The 23,889-nt window shown below is 56.3% G+C and overlaps 7 protein-coding genes and 1 non-coding gene across 8 annotated transcripts; 5 read left to right on the forward strand and 3 right to left on the reverse strand.

Moving 5' to 3' along the window:
- Positions 1-1,953: 1,953 nt before the first annotated feature.
- On the forward strand, positions 1,954-2,695 carry F5144DRAFT_547830 (uncharacterized protein; the record flags this gene model as incomplete). Its single annotated transcript, XM_066787497.1, has 2 exons — positions 1,954-2,422; positions 2,520-2,695. 2 exons carry the CDS (start codon positions 1,954-1,956, stop codon positions 2,693-2,695), a joined length of 645 nt encoding a protein of 214 aa, XP_066642914.1.
- Positions 2,696-4,315: 1,620 nt separating this feature from the next.
- F5144DRAFT_t114 lies at positions 4,316-4,399 on the reverse strand. The gene has a single exon. It is a non-coding gene; the product is annotated as a tRNA-Ala (tRNA).
- A 1,128-nt stretch (positions 4,400-5,527) lies between these two features.
- On the forward strand, positions 5,528-7,222 carry F5144DRAFT_491001 (uncharacterized protein; the record flags this gene model as incomplete). Its single annotated transcript, XM_066785832.1, has 2 exons — positions 5,528-5,625; positions 5,941-7,222. 2 exons carry the CDS (start codon positions 5,528-5,530, stop codon positions 7,220-7,222), a joined length of 1,380 nt encoding a protein of 459 aa, XP_066642915.1.
- A 2,855-nt stretch (positions 7,223-10,077) lies between these two features.
- On the forward strand, positions 10,078-11,594 carry F5144DRAFT_231508 (uncharacterized protein). The gene is made up of 2 exons (XM_066783235.1): positions 10,078-10,649; positions 10,712-11,594. Exons 1-2 carry the CDS (start codon positions 10,421-10,423, stop codon positions 11,473-11,475), a joined length of 993 nt encoding a protein of 330 aa, XP_066642916.1. The 5' UTR covers positions 10,078-10,420; the 3' UTR covers positions 11,476-11,594.
- A 500-nt stretch (positions 11,595-12,094) lies between these two features.
- Positions 12,095-14,419, forward strand: F5144DRAFT_532755 (Metallo-dependent phosphatase-like protein). Its single transcript, XM_066786975.1, has 4 exons — positions 12,095-12,389; positions 12,462-12,585; positions 12,664-12,754; positions 12,823-14,419. The coding sequence occupies exons 1-4, from the start codon at positions 12,373-12,375 to the stop codon at positions 14,064-14,066; spliced, it is 1,476 nt and encodes a 491-aa protein (XP_066642917.1). The 5' UTR covers positions 12,095-12,372; the 3' UTR covers positions 14,067-14,419.
- A 699-nt stretch (positions 14,420-15,118) lies between these two features.
- F5144DRAFT_491410 (uncharacterized protein) lies at positions 15,119-17,200 on the reverse strand (the record flags this gene model as incomplete). The annotated part of the gene is made up of 4 exons (XM_066785862.1): positions 15,119-16,202; positions 16,560-16,703; positions 16,912-17,118; positions 17,181-17,200. Coding segments are annotated over 4 exons (1,455 nt in total), but the record flags the coding sequence as incomplete, so codon positions are not given.
- Positions 17,201-17,735: 535 nt separating this feature from the next.
- On the forward strand, positions 17,736-19,010 carry F5144DRAFT_602565 (mitochondrial 54S ribosomal protein mL44; the record flags this gene model as incomplete). Its single annotated transcript, XM_066791219.1, has 1 exon — positions 17,736-19,010. The coding sequence occupies one exon, from the start codon at positions 17,736-17,738 to the stop codon at positions 19,008-19,010; it is 1,275 nt and encodes a 424-aa protein (XP_066642919.1).
- A 262-nt stretch (positions 19,011-19,272) lies between these two features.
- F5144DRAFT_231588 (acyl transferase/acyl hydrolase/lysophospholipase) lies at positions 19,273-22,213 on the reverse strand. Its single transcript, XM_066783236.1, has one exon. The coding sequence runs from the start codon at positions 22,006-22,008 to the stop codon at positions 19,534-19,536; it is 2,475 nt and encodes an 824-aa protein (XP_066642920.1). The 5' UTR covers positions 22,009-22,213; the 3' UTR covers positions 19,273-19,533.
- Between the last annotated feature and the right edge of the window lie 1,676 nt (positions 22,214-23,889).

The following is a 23,889-nucleotide window of genomic DNA, read 5'->3' on the forward strand; positions in this document are numbered from 1 at the left end:
ACCACCCTTCGAGTTCAGATGGTGAAGCCGGTGGTTCCGTCCGTACCTGCATGTGTGTGCATCTGACCAATGGCTTACTCTATGCCGAGTGCAACCGTCGATGATCTGAAGTTTTTAGAGCTTGGTTGAATGACGATGCCTGATATCCGGACGGCGGTGGCCCCTTAGGAATCGGAAGCAGCGAGGTTCCGGTGGCCAAGGCAATGGCATCAAAAAGGAAGTGCTTCACATTCGCCTGGGCGCACGGATCTGCGTCGCAGTTGCACGGCTTCAACGGCTTCAGCGGTGCAGGAGTCAGGACTGGCCAATGAGAAAACGCAACCAGACTCGAACAAATCTTGGCTTTGGCTTGGCAGTCTGGGGTTCAGTTGGTGCGTGGGGTTAGCCTTTTGAGCCTCTTGCGACCTCCTGCGTTCCCAGCCAGAGCCCAGACATTTTACCCGGGCTCCCCTGGACAACTCCTTCGAAAACTTCAAGGTTTGAAACAGGATGGCGACGGTTGGCCGCCCATGATTCGATGATTGGGCTGATTGGGCTCGGCAATCGGATGCCGACTAACCTTAAGCCAAAAAGCCTAGCGTGGAAGTGGCGACCCCCAGGTTGTCACTTCTTGCCGTTCAACGGCTCACGGTTGCTACAATACTACTTTAGGCACGGAAGGTGGCATCTGGCACCGGTAGTTCCGTTCGAGGAAAGTGCAGGCCATGGTAGATGCTCTGCTGCCTTGACGCTCCTCCCATGGATGGAAGTTAACTGTGTTTTCTTCTCTTCATGAAAAACTCTGCTCGCCCCAGCTTCCGTAGTGATGCTGTTTGTCTGCCCGTGTTTCCAGGCCTCCCCTTGAGCTCGCATCCCATATTCGCCGCCATCCTAAAGTGCCTACTTTGGCGAAACACTTTGAAACGGGGTCCTATTCTCGGCGTCGATCAGGGAAAGAAATTGTTCAGCCTTTTTTTTGCTGGGGCCGAGCGTCCATACTGTCCTTCTCAGTTCCCGCCCCCTGCCACCAGACATTGGATGGCACTTGGCATTTCCCGCAGACTGCCTTCGGACGAGGAGTATCCCGTCCTCAACCCCCGGCTTCGACCACCCCACACTCCCCATGACGGACCCGGCATCGTGAACGCGCCACATGGGTCCAGTTTGCTCAGGATCATCCACGAACACATGCCTATCGTGTTTCTCTTGGCAACGCCTCCTCTACTAGGCTCGGCCGTGCGGTATTCCGTCCCATGCCATGGCGTCGCAGTCAGTCTCGAATGCTTCTCGATGGCCGCCCCCTTGGGCAACACACATGCGGCATGCGGTCTCTCGGCGAATTTCTTGCCCCTCCCCTGTATCTTTCCTTTCCCGGGTGAGTCTGGTTGGCCTGGACATTCTCGCTTCTCCTGCATCATCTGCCCATCCCGGCACATCATGTTGCCCCCATCCATGGTGTTTTACCCGGCAGGCTCCGTTGAACGCCGCCAAACACCTGACACGCCCGGATGGCTGGTCGACCTCCCTTCCGAATATATGTTCTGCTCCTGAAATCTTGGCGTGCCACTCCCGCTCATGCCATACCATGTCGTGCTCTCTCGGTGGCGCTTGGTCTGAGTGCTCTTCGAGCTGATATAAACCGAGTTGCCCGCCAGAGACTCCTCCTCGTTTGTTTCCTCATCCACACTCACCACACTAACTAGCCTTCCCGACTCCGGTCAATATCTTCTTCAGTCGTTCATTCAGAGGTGAGCTTCGGTATTAGATCAACCACAACAATACGGGAGGCTAACATCGGATCCGCTAGCTGTGCTCGCTGTTCGCTTCACTCCTTCACATTTCTGAACATCATTGAGGTATGAGATCACGCACTCGTTGGAGCAAACTGGCGGCTAACATGACAGCAGCTGTGCTCTTAACTATAATCCTTTAATTCTTGTTTTCGAGAACTCATCACTCCCCACAACCGACAAAATGAAGCCTGTTACTTTCATCATCTCTGCTCTCGCCACCCTGGCCATCGCTGCCCCGGCGGCTCCCGCGGCTCCCGCCACGGACCTCGAGGCGCGCTCCTTCCAGTTCGACATCAACGCCTTCAATGGTCTCAAGAACTTCAACCAGGTCAACCTGAACTACCTGCTCAACATCAACTCCCTGCAGCTTGGCCTCCTCGGCAACTTGGCCAACGTCAACAACCTCAACATTCTGCAGTTCCAGGGCCTCTTCCAGCAGCAGAACTTTGACCTTCAAGGCCTCCTCCAGCTGCAGTCGCTGCACACTTTCCTGCAGATCCACCAGCTTGGCGTCCTCGGCGGATTCGACCTCGCCTCTCTCCAGCTCCAGCAGCTCAACCTCGGCCTGCTCAACAACGTCGGCGTTCTGGACCTGCAGCAGTTCATCTCTCCCAACGTCGTCGGCCAGGTCCAAACGGTAGCCTCCCAACGTGAGTAGATTTCTTTTTACTACTTCCTTCTTCCTTATTCGCGCGGATATACTCTTCTTCCCTCGGCAAAACCTTGGGTGTTCACACGAGACCCCAGCCGCGGTTTCCTTTGATCCTAACCTCCTCGCTCCGGGGGTCGGTGTCGGCAACTCGAACACCCCCGCTGCTGCCCCTGCCCCTAACAACGACAGCGGCAATAGCGAGGGTTTGAATGTCGTCACCGCCGAGCAGCAGGAGGCTCAGGAGGGAGGCAGCTCTATCGACTTCGAGTAGGATGGGCACGACTTGCCCAGAGAAACCCACAAAACGCGCTTGCCCGCCGGCGGCTTCCTGCAAACGATAACCTCACGTACTTCGAGATTTCGGATGGCTAATTCTGGGTTTTCTCGTTCAAGTCCTTACCTTCAAGGAGTAAAGAGCCCCGGTTTACTTCCTTGACCCGCACGGATACGACCACTCGCCGCCACCGCTTTCAGCTCCCGCGTTCTCGAGCTGCGATGGCGGGATAGCAAGATAATGTTGGAAATGGGGATGGACCGAAAATTTAGTGCGACCATTGCTTGGTTTCATTTTTGCCTGCTTCCTGAACAGAAGAGCAGGTTCAAGTCAAGGGAGCCAGACAGCGGGAAGGCTAAAGATGCCGAGAATTTTGCTCACGCGCGGGGGACTCTTTGTTTATCTATCCTTGAGATCTCACGGACTTGATGGAGCATATTCATCTCTGTTTTCTGCACTAGCTTTTTGGTTCATTCCCCTTTTCCATTTTTGTTACTAGTTCTTATTCCCTATTTCTTATTGTTTTTTTTTGTTACGAAGCACGGAGCGCTGTAGTTAGACAAGTCTGGATGATTTTGAGGGTTTGTTAGGGGATGGAGGAGACGGCGGGCTGGTAGATTGGATGGACGACTGGAGAGGTTGGGAGCGGAGTGAGGGAGGGCAAGATGTGGATAATCAACCGGATTGGTTCTCCTTGGATATCTTTGGTTCTCATTCTTTGCTTCGCGTGTTTGTTCTGCTTGCTACGTGTGAAATTGATGTGTATTTCCCTCCTACTTTTCCAATGATGTGAAGATGCAGAGACATGACTGATGATCATAATACCAAACGACCAAAATATGGCGCATAAGATATGTGCGTCAGTTCGATGGAGGCTAGCATAAAGTTCAACATGTCAGGGGCCACCCGGCTTGTCTCTGCCCCGAAGGCCCCGCAGACGCCGGCTGTCGGATCGGCGCGGTACGGCAGGAGAAGAGAAGGTCGTATTGTTGGTATGATCGGTTGACAGCCAGCCCAGCCAGGTGGAGCATGAGCACCTTTCTCCCCTGCAGCGAGCGGGCTGCGTAAGTAACTATGCGTGGCTGCCAAGGTTGTGAACCGAGGAGTGCCGGATCGGCTGGGAGTTGAAACACGAGTTATGCTTATCTTTATCTTTCTTTTGGTTCGTTCCCTGTTGGGGGTCTGTTGGTGGGCGGTGGTTGGCAAGTTGGCCGGGTGGCTGGGGTGAGTTGGGATGACATTCGTGAGATACGAAGCCTATACGTAGTATTTCGGACGGACTCCATGGATCCATGTGATCACCCCAGGAACATGGCCGTGCTCGAGGCCGAGAAATGTGTATGAGAGGTTGCATCTCGGTTATACTTTTGATCGAGTGGTCACACTTTATGAACTTCCATTCGGTTCAAATCCCCTGGCATGGATATAGATCTTACTGCTAACATGAGATGCATTTTCGTTAAGTTGCATTAGACTTCCATTTGATATCGGCCTTCTTATTTTAGTTCAACAAACGCACTGGCCGGTTGGGATAACCTTAGCCCCTATACATTTTTGTTTTTCCTGAAAAAAAGGGGATGAAAAAAGAAGAACCAGAGGAAGATGAGACAAAAGAGTTGGATACACCCGGGATCGAACCGGGGACCTTTCACAAGGTCGCACATGTGCGAAGCGAAAATCATACCACTAGACCATGTACCCTAGTCGTCTTGACCTTATTGATAGGACAGAATGTCCAACGCCATAACTATCATCTCTAAGGATTGTTAGGGGGGGCTCTCATCAACGACCTGCGGAAGCACCGGAGCTGTCCACCTAGGCTCTGCCTGGGCCTCGCCTGGACCGTCCGGCTTCAATAGGGCATCTCTCTCTCAACTCTGCTAATACAACACTGAGAGAAGAATAAAAACCGATGAAAATACGAATTGAGGAATCCTAGCTAGTAGCTACCACCAACATAAATACTCTTTCGGCTTACACGAGTTTGGAGAGCTGAGGGTTGATGGGATCCCGTACTTACTTGCGGATATGGTTGTATACGTTAGGAGAATGAGTGAGTGTCGGTTATGAATGTGGATTCCAGCCCTTTGGACAGAGAAAACAAGCTATAGAATATCAAGGACTGCCTGGTTGTTACCTAAGCCCTAGTTGGTTTTCGGGAGGCAGGCCATAACGGCGAAAGGGTGATAGTTGAGCTCTAAGAGTCGGTTTCTATTTTATTGACGACTGGTCATAGATTTAACCGGGTAGAGAGAGGCATGGAAGTTTGTATCAAATAGGTCGGCTCTGGCGTATCAATACCTCTACGGAGTTTCCCACCTCATGGCGAAAAAGGGAACGCCAACATCAACATCGTGTTGATGAGCTGAAAATGTTGCTTTGGTTATTTGACCGTTGCCTGACTGCGCTGAAGGGACATACCTACAAGTCATTCAAGAATGAAAAGAGAGAGTAGAGGAGGCGGTGAAGAGGCATTTTTTCAAACACTCAGTGCCAGTGGTAAGCCCAGCATGTTCCTACCACCCATATTTATGCTTCAGGTAAACGCTGGCCCTGCGCTGTTAACTAATAGTGTAGTATTTTGTACTCAACACCATTCCGGAATCGCGATGCCGCATTGCCGGAGATTTGGGGGCCAATGGCATTGGTCTGCTTGGCATCGCCAGTTGTGGTAGGAGAAAGGGGCTTAACCGCTTGGCAAGGCGAAACGACGGCTACGCCGGGGGACCGCATATAGCTATTTAATAACTCATTATCCCTCGAGGATAACAACATAAGCTCCCTCTTCGCGAAGCGAGGACGCAATTTTTCAGTCAAAACCCGGAAACCATGCCCGAGTTCGCCAGCGTCACAACAATCTACCAACCCGACCCGACATGCTTTGCGCCGTCAAACTTGTGGGTGGGAGAGGGATATGGATGCGATACGTACTACCCGCCATTCTCACCCCAACCGACTGAGGTCGTGGAAATTCCTCAATGTCATGTTACCTTCCTGGGTCACCCAGGAGACGGGAACTATGATGATTTGTGCTACCAATCAAATTGGGTCACCACTGGCGCCACCATAGCTAGAAGCACCGCGTATAGTGCCTGTCCGGAGGGCATGACGGGCGTGGACACCTACACAAGAATTTATTCATCCATCACCGTTGAACACACAGCCTGCTGTCCCACGTGAGTAAACAAGACAGACTTCCTAGTCCCCATAACATATGATAGCAATGGCTCACCGAGATATAGCGCCTATGAATTCACCACGGCCGGCCCCGAGCCGACCACTATCCTCACCGTCATTGACGGCACGACGTACCCCATGACACACGCAACCCAGCTCGTGTATTGCAAGGCGGCTTCCATCAAGCAGCTCTCGGGCAGCAAGGTGACCATGAGCGTTATAGGCTACCCTCGAGGCTCCACCACGCCCACCACAACCGTGGTGGACTGGGACTACGACAACGATTTCATCGCCGTGACACCCGCCAAGATCCAAAAGTACCTCTACACGGGCAAGCCCGGCACGACATCGACATGCTTCGGCGACAGCCACTGCGTGATGAACCACAACCCGATCCAACCGCGCCCGACTCACGCCCCGTACGGCACCTACGTGCCGCCGCCCTCATCGGCCGTCACGCAGTTCACGCCCGCGCCGTCCTGCCTCACCGACTCCAACCTCTGGCTCGTCTCGGACCGCTGCTCGCTCACCACCGACCCGCACTCGCCCCCCTGGCTGCAATGCACACACACCGTGGCAGGCGACCCCGACCCGACACGCGCCGACTGCTACCCGGTGGGGCTATCGACGGTGATCACGGGCACGCCGACCTACTACACCGACTGCCCGGCCGGGTACACGACGGCCAACTCGACGGAGTACTTCCCCTGGACGGTCGGCAACGGCGGCCCGGCGTACGACGGGGCCAAGGCGACGTGGGTGACGTGCTGCCCGTCGGCGTTCGGCGGCGGCCGCCTCTCCTTCACGCACACGTCGCCGCCGTGGTCGCACACGACGGTGCGCGACGGCACGACGCACACGGTCAGCAGCCGCACGCTGCCGCCGTACTGCGCGGCCTTCGGCGGCGGTAGAGGCGACGAGACGCTCACGCTGGGTTTGTATAGTAACGGCGTGGACGGCCGCCCGGGCAACACCTACGATGGGGCGTCTGAGGCGACTTGGGATACTGCGGGGGGCACGTTGTACGCGCATGCGCAGACGTTGGCGTGGACCGTGTTCCATGGCACACATACCTGCTTTGACCCCGCCGAGTGTAGAGAGTATTTTACCTATTCGTATGGGAATACCATGGGGCCGGGGGTGGTGGTGGCGACGCCGACACCGACACCGACAAGGGATTCGGAGGGTGGAGGTGGAGGTGGAGGTGAGGCAGCGTCTTCTTCGTCGACTGCTGGGGCGGCGGCGTTGGTGCCCATGAGGGGGGATGGGCGGGCCGGGCTGGCGGGCGTGGTGGTTGTTGTTGTGACGGTTGTGGTGAATGTTGTTCTTGGGGCTGGGTTGACTTGATACCCTACCTATACTGTAGACTGTTCAACAACCTACCTAATTCCAAATTCAAGAGTCAAGACCTTGCCTCTTCCAGTCATTTGTGACTTGATAGAGCATGCCGAAGTGGGAGGTGGTTGTAATACCACGGTTTCTCCACAAAGACCCCCCACAGCCTTACCGTGCGGAAAGCGCACGGGTTCCTGACTTCCCTTGTGAACCTGCTTGTACGTATTCCGTAGGAGAAACAGGAAAATAGATAGGAGTTGATATATTTGATATTGGGGGCGAGGGGCCTTTAGGGTTAGGGTTAAAATACCTTTTTTTGTGTTGGGTATGAAGTTTTGTCTCGCGTTTGATTCAATGCCGTGAAATTCCTTTGCTTGATGGCCCGGAAGACTGTAATGAACTCGGACTGCGCTCGTCAGCAAGTCGGATAATCGTCTGACCAAATCCCTTGGAGTCGGGGTGGCTTCGTGGGATGATGGTGGTTCTGGTGGCCCATGGAGCAGCGGAACAAAGTTGCGGCACGGCAGCATGGCTCGAGTTCGCTTCAGCCCTGCCGAGAGGTCACCTTGCAATCGCCCGCTGCGGGCGTGCGGCGCTTCGGCGGAGCGACTGGTTAGCTGGCACGCCGGCACGCTGGCACGCTGGCTGGGCATCCCGCCACGAACCACAGATCATGAGTGAGCGGTCTGCGTCTGCACCGCTTGCAATTCCGGGTTGTCTCAACGTCATCTGGTGGATAGATTGGTGCTTCGGGATCGTCCTCGCTTGCGCTCTGTGGCGAACAATAGTTAGTATCGGCCCGGGCCAGCGGCTTTCCTTTCGGGCTGGTGTGTGGTGCGCATATGGACCCTTCGGCAGCAGTGGCTAATTAAAGTATATACAAAGATAAATTTATTACTTCTTAACTCCGGGATTGAGGCGTGGCCTGTTGTGTCCGCAGTCCGGTACCTGAGCCGTGGTCCAATTCATGGGTGTAACAAGCTCTCGTACCCGCATCTTGCAGGGTCCGACCTGGCCACGGCATGGTCGGCCTTGTTTGTGGAGAGAATACGAACAAAGTTCCGAGCCGAATCCGCGGAACAACCAGCGGGAGAGTGGGCTCGTGTTGTTGCAGATCTCTAGGTTTCGGTTCCCAGATCGAAGACATGCTCGAGACAGGCAAGACAGGCTATCGGTGTGCAGGCGCTTGGCATGTGCATTCGGAAATGGTATTCGTAAATGGCGCCATGCTGGTGTCTGCTCTGGGAAAAAGGGGCTTGCAGGTAACCATGCCCTAGCTGGTAAATTGTGGACCCGTGGCGTTGTCAAGTCCAAGTTCTGGACTGTCGCCGCAACTGTTTCCTTCTGAGGGACATCAATTTGACCGCCTATTTTAGGTAACGGTAAGGTCACTTGAGCCTCGAATTGAATCGACTGAGGGCAACACTCGAGGACGGATGGGGTGAGTGAATTAGCTGATGTTAGCTTGATAGCCTGATACACATGGCGGGAGCAGAGTGGGTTTTTGGTTTGTTTGTCGTTATTCCCGTCTGGAAGTTACCTACATGCCTACCTGGGTTGTTGGTCCGCCGTGCCTGCCTCTCTTGCTTGCATCGGAGAAAGGGCCAACTGGAAATCATCCGATTGATACCTGACCATCGGCTGTGCCAATGTGCCCCCCACACTTTCCGTTTCTTTAAATCCTGGACCCTGGTGCCGCATTGCCATCCAGCTGTTGACCCCACCACCACTCTTTCCAACAAGCTCATTGACGCGAGCGCACGGCTCCGGCCCTGCGCTTTCATCCAGATTGCGTCGTCGTCAGCACGTGTGTTTAGCCAACGACCATACACACCTTTTACGGTAACCGGTAATTCGGTAAAGTCGTGTACATCTTTCTGGCGTCCACTTCTTGTCTAATTTTCGCTAGCCGATCTCTGCAGCAGATCTGGTCTGGCCCGCGATGTGGCCTTCGCTGGCCCTGGTCCCCAGACTTGCCAGAGCAGGATTGACAGTTCAGGCCAAGACCGCTAGTTAACCGCAGTCCAAAATCCCAAACCGCCCAGATGGGCTCACAGTTGAGGGCTGGTTCAAGTTATTGGTTTTTTTGGTGGCACTGCCTAGCGCTCCAAGTGTGTGTAGGCGCCGCCGCCTTTGATGGGAGGAACGAAAAGAAAGCCATTCAGAAGACCAAAGTCTAGGTACTTTCTGGGTTATTTTGCTCTGTTTCCTTTACCTCCTTTCCTTTTCTCGTTTTCTTTTGTACTTCCTTCTCTTTCCTTGGTTTCTTTCTCTCATTTCGAGTTCGGCTTTTTTTGGCCAGAGGGAGCCTTAGTGGTGGTGGCTGCGCCAACAGAGCGCACCAGGATGAGCGTGGTGGACAGGGGATGATCCCCGCAGCCGCACTCATGCTGCTCTTTGGTGCTGCTCTGCGAGCTGTCGGTCGCGCGTTGATCGCGTGCCTGCCATATAAGATGGTGGACTCGCACCATCTCCCTGCCACCCGCCGTCTTTCTTCTCTATCCATCCAGGTGCATCTAACCATTCACCGTTCCCTCTTGCCGTCTTTTCCACTAGACGTCTTGTTAAAGCGGAGCTATCGGGAGCTAGCATCGGTCGGGCAGGGGCAGACTCGAACAACACAGCGAGCGCCACCGTATCGACACCGCAAATCCATCTGATCTGACCCCCTGGCCGTTTGCCCTGGTCGCTTGGCGTCCCGGCGGTCCACCTCAAAACAACTGACGAGCCCGTCGCCGAGACATAGCCTCTCTCACCCCCACTTGGCTATCCTCTCTCGTTCTCTCCCATGCAGTTATATTTATGAAGGTGCACAAGCTTAAGTGACCTTGGATCTTTCTTTTCGATAAAACGGCCGATCGCGTCCCCTCCGCCTTCACTCTCGATCAGACTCGCTTCCACACCGCACTTTCGTCCCGCTTTCGAAGGCGGCTGCGTGTTACTCGGGACCTCGTGTTCGTCTCCGGCTGGACCACCCTCTGCTCTTGTGCAGGTATCGTGTATTTGGGTCTCACCAACGTTTCGCCGGAGCTTGCGGGCTTCGTTGTGTGTATCATCGTCGGGCCTTCTCCGAAGATCTGTCGGCTGCTCTCATCGATATGAGCAGCTCGCCAGCCTACTTGACTGAATTGTTGCTTGTTGGACGCACTGGCAACCGACGACGACCTTGGACCCCGACGACCTGAACGACGAAAGACACACACCAAAACCATGAAGCCCGCAACCATGAAGCCCGCAACCATGAAGCCCGCAACCATGGCCACCCACTCTCCAGACTACTCGGACGACGAGTTCGACTTTGACGAGGAATACTTTTCTCGCACTTACCAGCCCCTCTCCAACCTCCCCACGCCGCCTCCTTCATCCCGCGAGTCATTGGCCGGCCAGAGCCCCAGAGCCCTCCTGGAAGATGGAGGGCTTCTTGATTCTGCTTTGCTAGGTATGTGGACCAACCACGCCTCTACATCTTGTCAGTTCCCATACTTACATTCCGTGTGATAGGCCCAGCAATACACCTGGTCAACCTCATCCCTCCCGCGGCATCCCTGTCGGTACCATCAGTCCCGTTGGTTCACGATATGCTTGTCCGCGCGGACCTCCCCATAGACACCATCGCCCTGGCCGTGTGCATCCTAGATTCGCTCAGCTCCAAGTTCTCGCTGAACTGGCGGTTGCTTTGTCCCCTGGCGCAGCGGGAGCCCGCCAACGAGATCACGAAGCGGCACACCATTCAGGCCAGCCCCACGGGCGCAACACAACTCCACATCGATTCAGTCAACCCCGAGTTGATTGTTCTGGCAGCGCTGGTCATCGCGTTCAAATTTTTGGTCGACTGCCAGGAGCCCACGTACTACTACCGGACAGCGTGGGGACGGAACATGTGGACGTGCGAGCAGATCAACTTGACGGAGAGGTGCATCATGGAGAACCTGGGCTACCGGATCCTGCCGCTGTGGCACCCGGCACTCATTGCCGATGCCGTCGGCGACATGCAACGGGCCGCGAGGCAGGCAGCGTTCCCGCCCTACCCCAGAAATGGGGAGGCGCACAAGCGCTCCGTGAGCTCGGCCGACGCTCTTCTAGGCCGCACTTTCCCATTGACACCGGCAGAAACGCCCACGTCAGGAGACAGCCCGGTCGCCAGCCCCGTATGTGAAGCCGTGGTGGCTTCGTTTGGAGAAAACGGACCCAACCCGGCTGACTCGTCGATGCTTCAACTGGCTTCGCGGATCAAAAGGAAGGCCCCGTTCCCTGCGGCTGGTTGAGGAGACCGGCTACTTCGGGTTCGGGTCGCTGACGCCACTCTGTCTTGATGGCAAATTCGGCCATCAATACACCAAAAATTCGGCTTCGAGACCAGATGGTCTTGTGTCCTGCTATGCTCGTTGCCCCGCCCGACAAGGAAATGACGGGGAACGGACAAGGACAAACACGGGGAGGAATGGCGCTCGGCGTTTTCAGGTTATTGCTCTTGATACCAGGATACCAGGATAACTGGAACAGTCACGCCGGCACTGGAGACAAGGCTCCCGCGGGGGATCGGAGCGACGGCGTCATTATTTGGTTTGGCAAAATAGCGCATGTTTGGAGTTGACTTGTTCGGTTGCCCAGTTTATTGGGCCATGTGAAAGGGGCGAGTGGGCGGGTATACCATAAGCTGTGGATTTCAAAGCGTGACATAAACATAGTAGTATTAATACTTTCTGCCATGAACTCAGCAGCACATCGTGTTGAATGTGATGCTGGCTCGTGATGTTTTCCCTTCATCTGCCTCTCCGCTCCTCTGCCCCCTTCTGCTCTTGCCAATTCAGGGTTAGGGTTGAACACACCCTGCAACCCATCCTCCCGCACGGCCCACATCATTTCCATGCTCTCTCTCGGATGGGGAAATCGAACAGAAGACCAGTTCATATTTCAACATTTTGACATTTATAGCGTCATAATATCTGATTGCGCCCTTGGTTATGATGATGATAAATTAAGGAATTGCCAATTTTTTCTTTCCTCTACTTAGGATTTTAATTTCAAAAAGCAGTCTCGCGACAACCGATCTACCAATTTGCCTTGCCTATGCCCATCTTTCCCGATCCCCATCCTATCCCACCACCCCACACACACCCGCCGCGCTGAGAACGAGAGCGAGAACGGGAACAACCGCCATCATGAGCGACCTCGACAGGTGAACCCGCCTATCATTACCGATGCCTTTTGATCAGACCATGGTGTGCTGACATTGGCTTTTTCTCGCCAGGGCGATCGCCCAGTTACGAGCATGCCGACCGATACCCGAGGCCGAAGTTCGCGAGCTCTGCCACAAGGCCCGGGAGCTGCTCATCGAAGAAGGAAATGTCGTCACGGTCAACGCGCCGGTAACAGTACGTGGTTATCATCTAGCGTAGCGAGCTGGGCGGGCTGCGGTTTGGGTTTGGGTCTGACGTGTGGGTTCCGGATAGATATGCGGCGACATCCACGGCCAGTTTCACGATCTGATGGAGCTATTCCGCGTGGGCGGTGACGTTCCGGATACCAACTATCTCTTCATGGGTATGCGACACGTTGTCCCTATCCACCACTGCTGTCAATCCATGGCGCGATACTTATCCGTTCCCTAGGCGACTTCGTCGACCGCGGCTTCTACTCCCTCGAGACCTTCCTCCTCCTCCTTTGCCTCAAAGTCCGCTACCCCGACCGCATGACCCTCATCCGCGGCAACCACGAGTCCCGCCAGATCACGACCGTCTACGGCTTCTACGACGAGTGTCTCCGCAAATACGGCAGCGCCAACGTCTGGCGCTACTGCTGCGACGTCTTCGACTACCTCGCCCTGGGCGCCATCGTGCTCGGCGCCTCCAACACCCTACCGGGCGAGCCCCAGAGCTCACCGGCCGGCGACCAGGTTGAGATCGAGGTGCACAACTCGGACGGCCAGATCATCTCGCGCTTCCTGCGCCAAAAAGACGTCAGCAGAGGGCGCATCAACTCCACCACAACCACCACAATATCCAACGACCCCAACGGCCACTCGCTCACCAACGGCATCTCCTCCTCCTCCTCCGACCCCGACACAACCCTCACCAAAACCCCCTCCCCAACCCGCGCCCTCACCGGGCCCCCCGGCTCCTCCGCCACCTCCACCAGCGGCGGTAGCCTCGGCAACCCGGCCGGCGCAGTCCTCTGCGTCCACGGCGGCCTCTCCCCGCTCATCGACCGCGTCGACAAAATCCGCCTCCTCGACCGCAAGCAAGAGGTCCCCCACGAGGGCGCCATGTGCGACCTGCTCTGGTCGGACCCGGACGAGATCGACGGGTGGGGTTTGTCCCCGCGCGGCGCGGGCTTCCTCTTTGGCGCCGACATCGTCAAGATGTTCAACTACCGCAACGACCTGAGCCTGATCGCCCGCGCCCACCAGCTGGTGATGGAGGGGTTCAAGGAGATGTTTGATGCGAGCATTGTGACGGTGTGGTCGGCGCCGAATTATTGCTATCGTTGTGGGAATGTGGCGGCGTTGTTGGAGCTGTCGGAGGATGAGAGTGGGTTGGGCGTGCTGGCGAGGAGTAATGGGGATGTGGGTAGGAGTGATGGTGGGATGGGTGGTGGGGGTGGTGGTGGCCTTGGTGGTAGCGTGGGAGGGGGAGGGAGTGGTGGTGGTGTTGGGGGAGGGTTCATGCGGGGGGCGGGCCGCGGTGGTGGGCAGCAGCAGCAGCAACAACAGCAGCAGGGCGGTGGGGTGGTGATGGACACCAATGACTTGCCGCGGCTGCCGGGGCCGGCGAGGAGGTACCGTGTCTTTCAGGCCGCGCCGCAGGACTCGAGGGGGATGCCGGCGAAGAAACCGGTGGCGGATTACTTTTTGTGAGAGGGGTGGGTGCTGAGTTGGCTGGGCTGTGGTTGGTGTGTGGTGTTGATGTTGTTTGTGCGCCTGTGTGATGATGATGACTAGAGAGAAAGAGGCTAAGGAGCGAGAGATTGCGGTTACGAGATCTGTGGCGGGGAGCGTGGATCGGGCTACGTACGAGTGGGACATTTGTTGTATTATATTGGGAGGTTCTTCGGTAGGTAGGGCGCATTTATACCCGCGCAGTGGATTGCGTTTTTAAGCCAGCCTGCTTGCCAACCTGCGTATCTGCTTGCCAACCTGCTTGTAAGTACGCTTTGTTACGTTCGAGTGACCGCCTCTGGTTGTTTAAGGTGTGACTGCGTCTTTTTGGGGGGAGTTGGGGGGGGGGGGGGGGGGGGGAGGTTGGAAGACGAAGAGGAGCCTTAGTGGCTAGGAACCTCCGAACATTTCCGTGCTTATTTGATATTCGGTTGCCCTGTATGGATAACAAGCAAGTATTTCGAAACTTAAACCTTTTTCTTTCTTTCCTTCCCCCTTTCCGGTTTCCCTTTCCCCAGTATTCTTCCTCCTGTCACCATCCTTTGTCATCATCGTGATAGAAGGAACATTGAAGTATTATTCGCTATGAATTAATATTATTCGCTATGATACCCGTGAAATAAACGCCAAACGCTAGAGTGAGTATTCTATCCTATCTTGTAGACACCACCCTCAGTCTCGCCGCGCACGAATCGACCGCGCCAGCTGCACCTCCCATTGCGCTGAAATCAGTCCCCAGATGAAACGACGCGGCAGGTCCCAGTTGGCTTTGCGGCCACCTCCAAAGATCACATTGGCGACGTCTAGGTAACCCTGCTCAACCATGTCAGTCAACCTGTCATAATCCTGGGATTTATTCAGTGTAGACGAGGAGGGACGCCACGGTTTCAAAATCCGCCAACAGCCTGGTGGCACGGAAGAAGAGGAAGCATACCGTGACAAAAGCCTTCCAAGCTTCCTGTTCATGAACCGTGGTCTGCAGCGGCTTGGGAAGGTACGGGTCATTCAGCAGGGCCGCCTCGACCGCCTGCTCAACGCCGTTTCTGTCCATCGTGATCGGCTGTACTTGGTCGAAGTCTAGCACCCAGAGCTTCGTCTCCGTAGCCTGACTGAGGAAGTCTTCCGTCGTCCTCGACGATGGGCCGGTGTACGACAGTGGTTTCACATCTCTGCCAGGCAGTGTCAGTTGTTTGCTCTGAGCCCGGGCTTCCAGGACCGTCAGGGAAGGGGAGGCAACACCGGCCACGGCAACGGGGAAGATCATACTCGAGTTTGCTGGTGTCAAGCCCGCGAGAGGTTGTCTTGGATGAGCCGCCCAGCACAAACTCCACACCCCGGCCGTCCGTTTCAGCGCCCCAGTGGATGAAGCCTAGGGCTAGGCCTATCTTGCGAGCCAGACCCTTGATGTCAAGCTGGAGTTCCACCATGTAGTTGAGGTGCATCTTGAAGTCCCTCAGCGAGAAGAATTTCCGGTTTTTCTTGCCCTTGGTCGACCCAAGATAGACCCTCGCCAGACAGTCCCGGTTGGCAGCATCAGTTTTGGCCATCCCCCTGATGTGCGGCGCGCAGTATTTGTCAATTAGTAGAGTCCGGATACGCTCCGGGAGTGGCAAGATGCGTTCCGTAACCAGTGCGCTCGTGGGCAAGTTGCATACCCACTCAGCTGCTTCGGCAAGACCAGCGTGTTGGGCGAAGAACTGCGACTCATCGGGGGGCGCGAAGTAGTGGCAGGCTGGGACGTTGACCTCGTCATGCCCAAAACGGCGGAAGCACTGGGCGATCTTGGTATGACTGAGGTAGTCATTCCACAGCACCTGGTGGCACTTGGTCTTGGACAGCTTGATCGCGTACGGCTTTCCTGGCCGGGCAAAGACGGCGCCACAGGCACCTGCGCCGATCTTGGTAAAAGGCTCGTCACCTTGTGCTTCGGCGTCGATAGGGGTCTCGTGATGGAAGGAGAGTAGGCGGCTTAGCTCCAACTCGGCAGGGCCGGGTTCAGAACCGGAGTGGTCGGAATTCGTATCCGATACAGGATCAATAGGGACAAGGCCGGGGTGCCCCAAACTCGATATGAGCATGAATTCATCAATGGGGTCAAGGGTCAAACGTCGTCGCCTGTGACCTGGGGCAGCCATGGTGTCCAGTGCCGTGGAAGTGTCGTACGCTTAGGGATACGGAGATAATTGGATGCGTGGAAATGGGGCTGATGAATTTGTCTGTAGTACGTTGAGCGGGCTTGGTTCGTATGCGCCTTCCCCTGCCTGTCCACGCCCAGAATGGAAGTGGTCTGCCGCGAGGTGGGAATGTGACGAGTTGGAAGTGGCGATGCCTTTATTTGGGTCGTGAACAGCCTTTTTCTCTAGGGTAAGAACCACCAAAGCTCTCCCCATACCTCATCAAACGGGGTGCATATAGGGGGAGCCAGAGCGAAGCATTGCCCACCCCTATGTTCAGGTAGATACAATGCCATACACTACCACGGCCATTAACAAATGCCTAACCCGCCGCTGGGACTTGAAAGCGTTTTGGAAACTGGATTCCATCGTCTCACGTAACCGATCAAGCGGGGCGGAGAGCGCAGACGAGACACGGGGCTGTGGATTGTGCACCACAAAACTGTCGTCAAATGTTCAGAAAAATTGACTGATCTATCGCGCACAGTGACAAGCCAGAACCCCGTCGACCAAAAACTGTGATCATGACCCCTCGGGCTTTTCCGATGCCGCCTTCCGTGCCTTTTCGTGCTCGATGATCTGCTTGCTCCAGCTATCACGGGCATGCCTGGTCAGCTTTGTTCGTGATCCAAGATTATTCCGGCACGTACTTTCTGCTGGGGTAGAAGCGATCAGGCTCGGGCATCTTATGGCGGTATTCCCTGTCGGCGCTCAACTTCCACACGAGCGCTGTGATGCCGAAGATGACGACGCCAAACACAGCCGTGTTGGCCTTCCAGTTGGCCGGCTGGGCGTACCAGCCGCCGGCCGGTGACCAGATGTGCTTGGGGTAGCTAAGAAGAGGGAACCGGTCAGGTCTTGGGTTCGAAATGCGATGCGTTCATTGTTCCGTTCGAGGATTTCGAAGCCGGAGACTTACGGAACCTTGCCGCCGCCGCCCTATGTCAAGAACAACAATGTCAGTCAATGCCGTTCAAGATTAGGTAATTGCATGTGGGGGAGGGGGAGGGCATAAATTACCATTGTGAAGGTAGTAGTCCGGGAGACGTGGTTTTGACTTGGGGATTGACGTTGAAGCTGGTGTTGCTTGTCGGTTGCTGTGAGGCCTCAGAAGCCAATCAATCGTTTGGGCTGCGAAGAGTGGGATAGAGAGCCGTAATTTACAGTGTACCGGTACAACACGCCAAGTCACATTATGTCAGCTAACCCACGGCGACCCTTGTCCAATGGCTTGGGAGCTGCCGGATTCTGGAGAACTTTTTTTCGTCTTTGGGCGATTTGGGAGGAAGAAGGGAAACCACAGAGCCACACCACACGCGACCGCCGAGCTACTACCAGCCTATCTACCTATTGCGACCTCCTTCCTGTCCAAGGCCGGGTCCCACGGCTTCGTTCATTGGGGCAACTGCCACAACTCCAACGACCTAAAATTACCTAACCTCTTCCCCCAACATACCCCTCAATAATCCGCCCCATGAAGAGGTTACGAATCGATCGATGGACGGGCCAATTGCTTTTGGCTCGTTCCGGACCCTCCCCGGCCTCAACTCCCCGGGCCGCCGCCCTCCGGTCTGCCGCAGTTCCCAGATGCACCGCCGTGCGCAGTCAGTCAACGATTGCCGTGCCCCAGATACCCAAGGAAGACGACGACCACCACTATGACGGGACGGACCACACCCGCTTCCCCCCCCTCGAGCAACTCCCCCCCCGAGCCACGAGCCTACCCTCACCACCACCCGAGCGAGCGCTACAGTCGGCGAAACTGGCGGCTTTGCACGCCCGTCTATCCCTACCAGAACGGTTGCCCCTCCAGACACTCGCCCGGACCCTAGTCGACGCCTCGGCCGACGAGAACCCGCAGTTCAGCAACACCAACCTCGCCTTCGTTGGCCAGTCCCTCATCAACTACCACGTCGCCGAGTGGATCATGTGCCGCTACCCGCGTCTGCCCATGAGCATCATGTACGCCGCCATGAAGGGGTATGCCGGCCCCACCTCCCTACACCAAGTCGCCCGCTCGTGGGGTGTGGAGCATGCCGCCGTGCCCGGTGGTGAGGTGGACCCGGGCCTGCTGCAGTTCTCGATGCACAAGCCGGGCGATGCCGTCATCGGGTTCGGGTACCGGCGAGCCGAGGCCGACGGGCTGAAGAAGCACAAGTGGCGCCACGGCATGAGCAGCCGTGTGGTGTTCGACGACGACTTCGGCGAGGTGGTGGACACGGAGGACGCCAAGGACGAGCTCCGGCTCCGGGCCGACGCCGAGTACGGCAACGAGTACACGCGGTCGCTGGCCGAGAAGGCGTACGCGACCTGCGCGCGGGCCGTCACGGGCGCCATCTACGCGCACGCGGGGCGGGAGCGGGCCAAGGCCTTCGTCGAGGCGCACGTGCTCTCGCGCACGCTCGACCTCTCCAAGCTCTTCGTCTTCAAGAAGCCGACGCGCGAGCTATCGCTGCTCTGCGCGCGCGAGGACTTCGAGCCGCCCGTCGCCCGCCTGCTGTCCGAGACGGGCCGCCTGTCGCGCACCCCCGTCTACGTCGTCGGCATCTTCTCGGGCAAGGACAAGCTCGGCGAGGCCGCCGGCTCCAGCCTCGAGTACGCCCGCACGGGCGCCGCCATGAACGCCCTCAAGAGCTGGTACCTCTACAGCCCCGGCGAGGGCGTGCGCGTGCCCTCCGACATGCTCGCCGAGGACGCCGCCCCCTGGGAGCCCGCCTACATCGACATGGGCGAGATCATCGGACACTAAAAAAATCAAACAAACCCCTCTTTAAAAAAAAAAGAGAACGTCCACCCTTTGTCATGTATCCCAAACCAGGGGAGGGGGGGATAGGTAGGCCCAGCAGCTTGTGGATGGAGGCAGCTGGGTGAGCTACGGCACCTCTTCAGTCCTCTATTCGAGGCGGGGTTGGCCGAGCAGGTATTCCTTCACCCCGGTGTGTTGTCGGGATTGGGAGGAGAGAAATAGATAGATGTATTGTACATTTTAGCACATCCATCCGGGCCGGCAAGCGCACAAAAAAGGGCACGGCTTCCCGGCCGGTGATCATTGGGAGGAGTTGGGCAAGGGCGGGGACACACCAAACTCGGCCGTGCCAATGTAGTAGTGTATGTATAGTATTTTTGCCAAACAACGGCTCCAATGTAGAAAAAAGCCATATATACGACGACGTATGCATGCTTGTTTCAACTGCCTCTTGTCATATTATCCAATGATCATCATAATTACCTATCCGTCACATCATCATCACAGACAACCCTAGCAAAACCTGCTAGCTAAAGTGGTCACCCTCACCCAACCCACTCACATCGCCCCTCCTGACCAACCTCCTCAACTCAGCCCTCTCAGCCCGCCGCTCCCTCTCCAGCCGACGCTTCTTCTTCCGCTCATAAACAGCGCGCACCGTAGCACGGATCTGAGCGCGCCCCTCAGCATAGTTGGCGCGGGCGAGGGCGATGACCTCGTCGATCTGGGGCGGGGTGTAGACAAAGTTCCAGGTGCTCATGTAGTCAGAGACGGCGACGTCGACGCCCGGCGCGGCGCGCTCGTTGGCCAGGAAGGGCAGGTACACGACGGCGATGCCCGCGTCCGGGTGCGTGAGCCGCCACGTGGAGGCGTCGTCGACGGGCGGCGGCGGCGGTTCTGTTGTTGATCGCTCCTGCGTCGTGCCCACCCACACTGTGCAGTACCCCAGCTCGTGCGCCGCTTCTGTCTGCCGCTGGGACTCGGGCTTCATGGGTTGGGAGCCTGGGGGCTTGGGTTCCCGCGGGCCGTGTGGGTGGCGGGTGGCTTGGTCGGTTTTGGCTTGGCTGATTTTGTCTTCTGCTTCGGCGGTTGAGTGGGCTTGCGCTTGTTCCAGTTCGGAGGCGGCGACGGAGGGTGAGGAGGATTTGGGCCAACCGGCTCCTATCGGCCAGCCTTTGATGTTCCGTTGGCGGGCATAACCTTCGGCGACCGAGAGCCAGTTGTCTGTCTTGATGTCGGCCGAGGCGTCGAAGGCCAGAATGATGTCGACGTCTCTGCCGGGGCGGAGGAGCGGGTAGATGGGGAGGTTGTTGGACATGCCCGCGTCCATGAGCTGGAGGTATTCGTTGTCGTAGACACCTTGAGGTACCGTGCCGGGGAGCTGACCGTACATTCCGTGGACGAAGTTGGGGACGCCGGGCGGTTCGATAGGGTGGACTTTGCTCAGGTCTTTGTTGTGGCCCCAGATCAAGTCATCGAGCGACTGGAAGCCGGTGAGACTCTTGATGATGGGTCTAACCTCTCGATAGTAGTGGCTCAGAGTGGCACAAAACGCACTTCCAAAGGTCCCTAGCAGAAAGGGCAGGCGGGTCTCGGGAAGACGGAAGCCCGAAGTTGAGGGCAGGTCTGTCCCATTTTTGAACTTGCGGCCCATGGCCCAAGTGGGAATGCCGGCCGAGAACTCCTCGCAGAAGAACTCGTACGGAGTGATCTCAAACCACTGGAACCATGCTTCCCTCTTGGCCCTGTCCTTCGCCTCTTCCGTCAAAGAGCCCGGGCCGCCGTAGTCGGGTGAATCAAGCTCTGGTATTTCGTGCCGCACAGCAGTGTAGATAGGAAGTGGGTTCTGCCCATACTTCATGTATTCCCGCTGATTCGATAGCTTGAAGTCTTTCTCGTTGACCCCTAGCTCACCCTTTGGAACCAAAAGCCTTGCTGCCAGAAGCATGCCGTAGGCATCAACAAGGCCAAATTGAGAGTTGGGGTCACCCTTGAGCTTCTCCACCAGGCCACTAAACAGGTACTTGTTCGTGGGCGATGTCGTCAATGCGGCGAAGGCAACGGGTGGGTAGGCGATATGGGTACCGAGACGCGCCTTGAGGTGGTCGATGGCGTTTTGGAAATTCGCTCCGGTCACTGACGAGTAGTAGAGGGACTGTAGCCAACAGGAGCCGCTCACCCCCGATACGTATGTTGCGCAGTCAAATAGCCCATCCTCAGCGGTTGCGAGGAACGAGCCAGTCCCGGCAACCAAGGCTCTGAGACCGCCACCAGAACCGCACATAGCAATGGTAGGGACGTCATCTGGATGAATATCCCTTTCTTCGACCCCTAAAAATCGCGCCAATGCAGGTATGATCATCTTCCGCCGCCGTTCCAGGAAGATCTTCTCCTCGTCACACAGTTCCCCCGATACGCGGACCTTGGCCGAGTACTGGATCTCCGGGTGCGTAAACGGGTCGTGTGCCTCCTGCCATATTTCGGCCGCCAATGACCCAGGCGCCATGTCCATCTCGCGTTGTAGCTTCCTGACATAGCCGGGAACAAGCTTGGCCCATTCCGGCATGATCATGTCGACCACCCTGTCGGAAAGCCCGTCGGTCGAGGGCACAAACGAGAGACCGCCAAAGTTCCGGGAGAACTTGGCCCAGGCGCTCTGGTCCTCGCCCGAGGTCGCCCCGTCTTCATCGCTAGGGTTCCCGGGGGCCAGTTTGGCCCGGGAGTCGGTATGCTGCAAGGCATCAGTCGGGGATAGCCACAACGCAAGCAATGCGCCAGTGAGCGTCACCGATATTAGCTTGGTAGCACGCACTTTCGACCGATGCCGCCGGGGCGACAAGATTAGGCAACGTCGGGGGGGTTGCCGGTCGAAAGGGAGCCCAGAGCCATTATTTACTAGTTGCGGTCGGGTTCTTGTGGTAATAAAACCGGTCTGTCCCTGCGAGGGTATCGGGAATTTAAGACGGTTGAGGCGTATAATGTTCCCCCGATGCAAGGCCATCGCGGCCGCGGTTATAGTGTAGAGTGGTCGTGATCGTGATGCGTGATCGTGGTTGCAGCTGTGGTTGGCGTTGGAGTTTGGGGAGCTAAAAGCTGAGGGGTTTCAACTAGCGGTGACCTCCAATTGCCCTGGAAACTGTGTTGGTTCTCATGGTCGGCAGATATGGTTGCCCAAAGTCGGCGCTCCCCCGCTGGCGCGAATTGATGGAAGAAGCGGTTTCGAGCCGCGAAGCTGGAAGCTTCCCATTCCTAAAGTTACATCATCGGTTGGCTGTGGGGCAGTAGGGCAGGAGGGCAGGAATTAGGCGTGTCGGGCCAGGATTGTCAGGGACACTGTGGGGTATTGCGAAGTTTAAAGATTTGTCCATTGAAAGCACCTTTCTTGTCACCAATGATTTGCTGATCTGTCGATGTTTTTTCCCTTTCTTGAAGAAGGGATCGAGGTTCTAGAATGCACTGGCAATGAACCCAGTCCGCCGAGCCTGCTGGGGTACATACATACAAAATACACACCCATACACAGTATGTACAGCAAACAAGAAGCCGATGGAGAAGCACCAGCCAGCAAATGGGCGCCCAGATGTTTCGGCAGCTCCTCTTCTCAACCTCGGCTTTGAGGACCAATGACTCCTGAGGTTGCGCGAAGAATACTTAGTAGGACGGGAAGGGAAGCCGAAAGGTGCTTGCACGGCGCCGGAGGGTTTCCCTGCAATTTAAGTTGTGCTCTTGTCAAACTGACGATCGCACACTGAATTGGATGCACGGCTTCCGGCTGGCTTGACTGGTCTGGGAGGAAGGTTGCTTGCAGAGAAACACGGTTTTAACCTTTGCGCTGCCGGTAGTTAAGAGCATGGACACAAGTTGAAACATTGTCTCCAATGAAGCCCTGGCTGGGGAACGGGGTGCAGTTGAAACAAATCCATCTTGAGGCTCAGTACTGCAAAACTGGGGCACAGGCTATTTAAATAGTCAACTCTCATGTGGATTCGAGCCTCCACATGGGCGACAACGACCCAACGCTCTGAGACCGAGGAACTTGGCGTGGGCTCTCAATCGCGGTGCTTCATAAACTTCGCTAACCAATTCAAGTTTCTAGGTAGTTAACTATGCTTAGGTAGCAGACCTCCTCAATTTTGTCGACATTGGCAGCGCGGAACACTGGGGGTGGGGTAAAAGTCCATCGCATCATGAGAGAAGTCAAGAGTCTCGGCTGGTCCCTTTTTGGCCCAGACAATGTGTGGATTTGGATTCGCTGTAGCCTGCCCGGTTTGTTGGTGCTCGTATAACAAGTACAGATTACGTTCATCCCACGCAACGGATGCCCGTGCCTCGCTTTTTATGTGCCCCTCTTCTCGTGATATGCACAGCCGGAGGGCGCAATTGGTCCACCAGAATCTCACTCACGGCCTGTGGTTGGAACGAAAGTATCCCGAGTTGACGCATGGAGTGTTGCTGTTCCGTGGACTTGCTGGGCATTCCATTCGCATCCATCCTCAGGCTTCGATCCTCCCGACCTAGCAAGCCATCCACACATTTCTGGCGAATCACAGGACCCCGTCTGCCCCAGACCCCAGTCGTTAATCTGTCGCGAGCAGGCCCCTGCGCTCGACTCCCGCAAAGCGTGGGTGCCCAGCACTGCAACCCCTTTTGCTCGAAGCAGCCGGAGAGCTTAATCTCCCTGTTCGTCGCACCCTAAATTTTTCCCTTCGACGACCGCGACACGTTCACACCTTCGCATCCTCCTTTCGACATTTCCTCCTTCTCGACACTCTTTTCCTGACGTACTTGTACGCCGCCTAGCGTTATCCTTCAGTGCCATACTGGGCACCCGTTACCTTTTAACACTCTATCCCTCTAGCGCCTCCGAGACGCGACTGCATCG

This window comes from Chaetomium tenue (assembly GCF_020726465.1).
Source record: "Chaetomium tenue strain MPI-SDFR-AT-0079 chromosome Unknown F5144scaffold_4, whole genome shotgun sequence".
NCBI lineage: Eukaryota > Fungi > Ascomycota > Sordariomycetes > Sordariales > Chaetomiaceae > Chaetomium > Chaetomium tenue.

Coding starts and splice junctions, on each gene's coding strand:
- F5144DRAFT_231508 (XM_066783235.1), top strand. CDS start 10,421: ATGAAGCCCGCAACCATGAAGCCCGCAACCATGAAGCCCGCAACCATG. Junction 10,650..10,711: donor TCTTGATTCTGCTTTGCTAG/GTATGTGGACCA, acceptor TCCGTGTGATAG/GCCCAGCAATACACCTGGTC.
- F5144DRAFT_532755 (XM_066786975.1), top strand. Junction 12,586..12,663: donor CGGTCAACGCGCCGGTAACA/GTACGTGGTTAT, acceptor GGTTCCGGATAG/ATATGCGGCGACATCCACGG. Junction 12,755..12,822: donor TACCAACTATCTCTTCATGG/GTATGCGACACG, acceptor TCCGTTCCCTAG/GCGACTTCGTCGACCGCGGC.
- F5144DRAFT_231588 (XM_066783236.1), bottom strand. CDS start 22,008: ATGGCCTTGCATCGGGGGAACATTATACGCCTCAACCGTCTTAAATTC.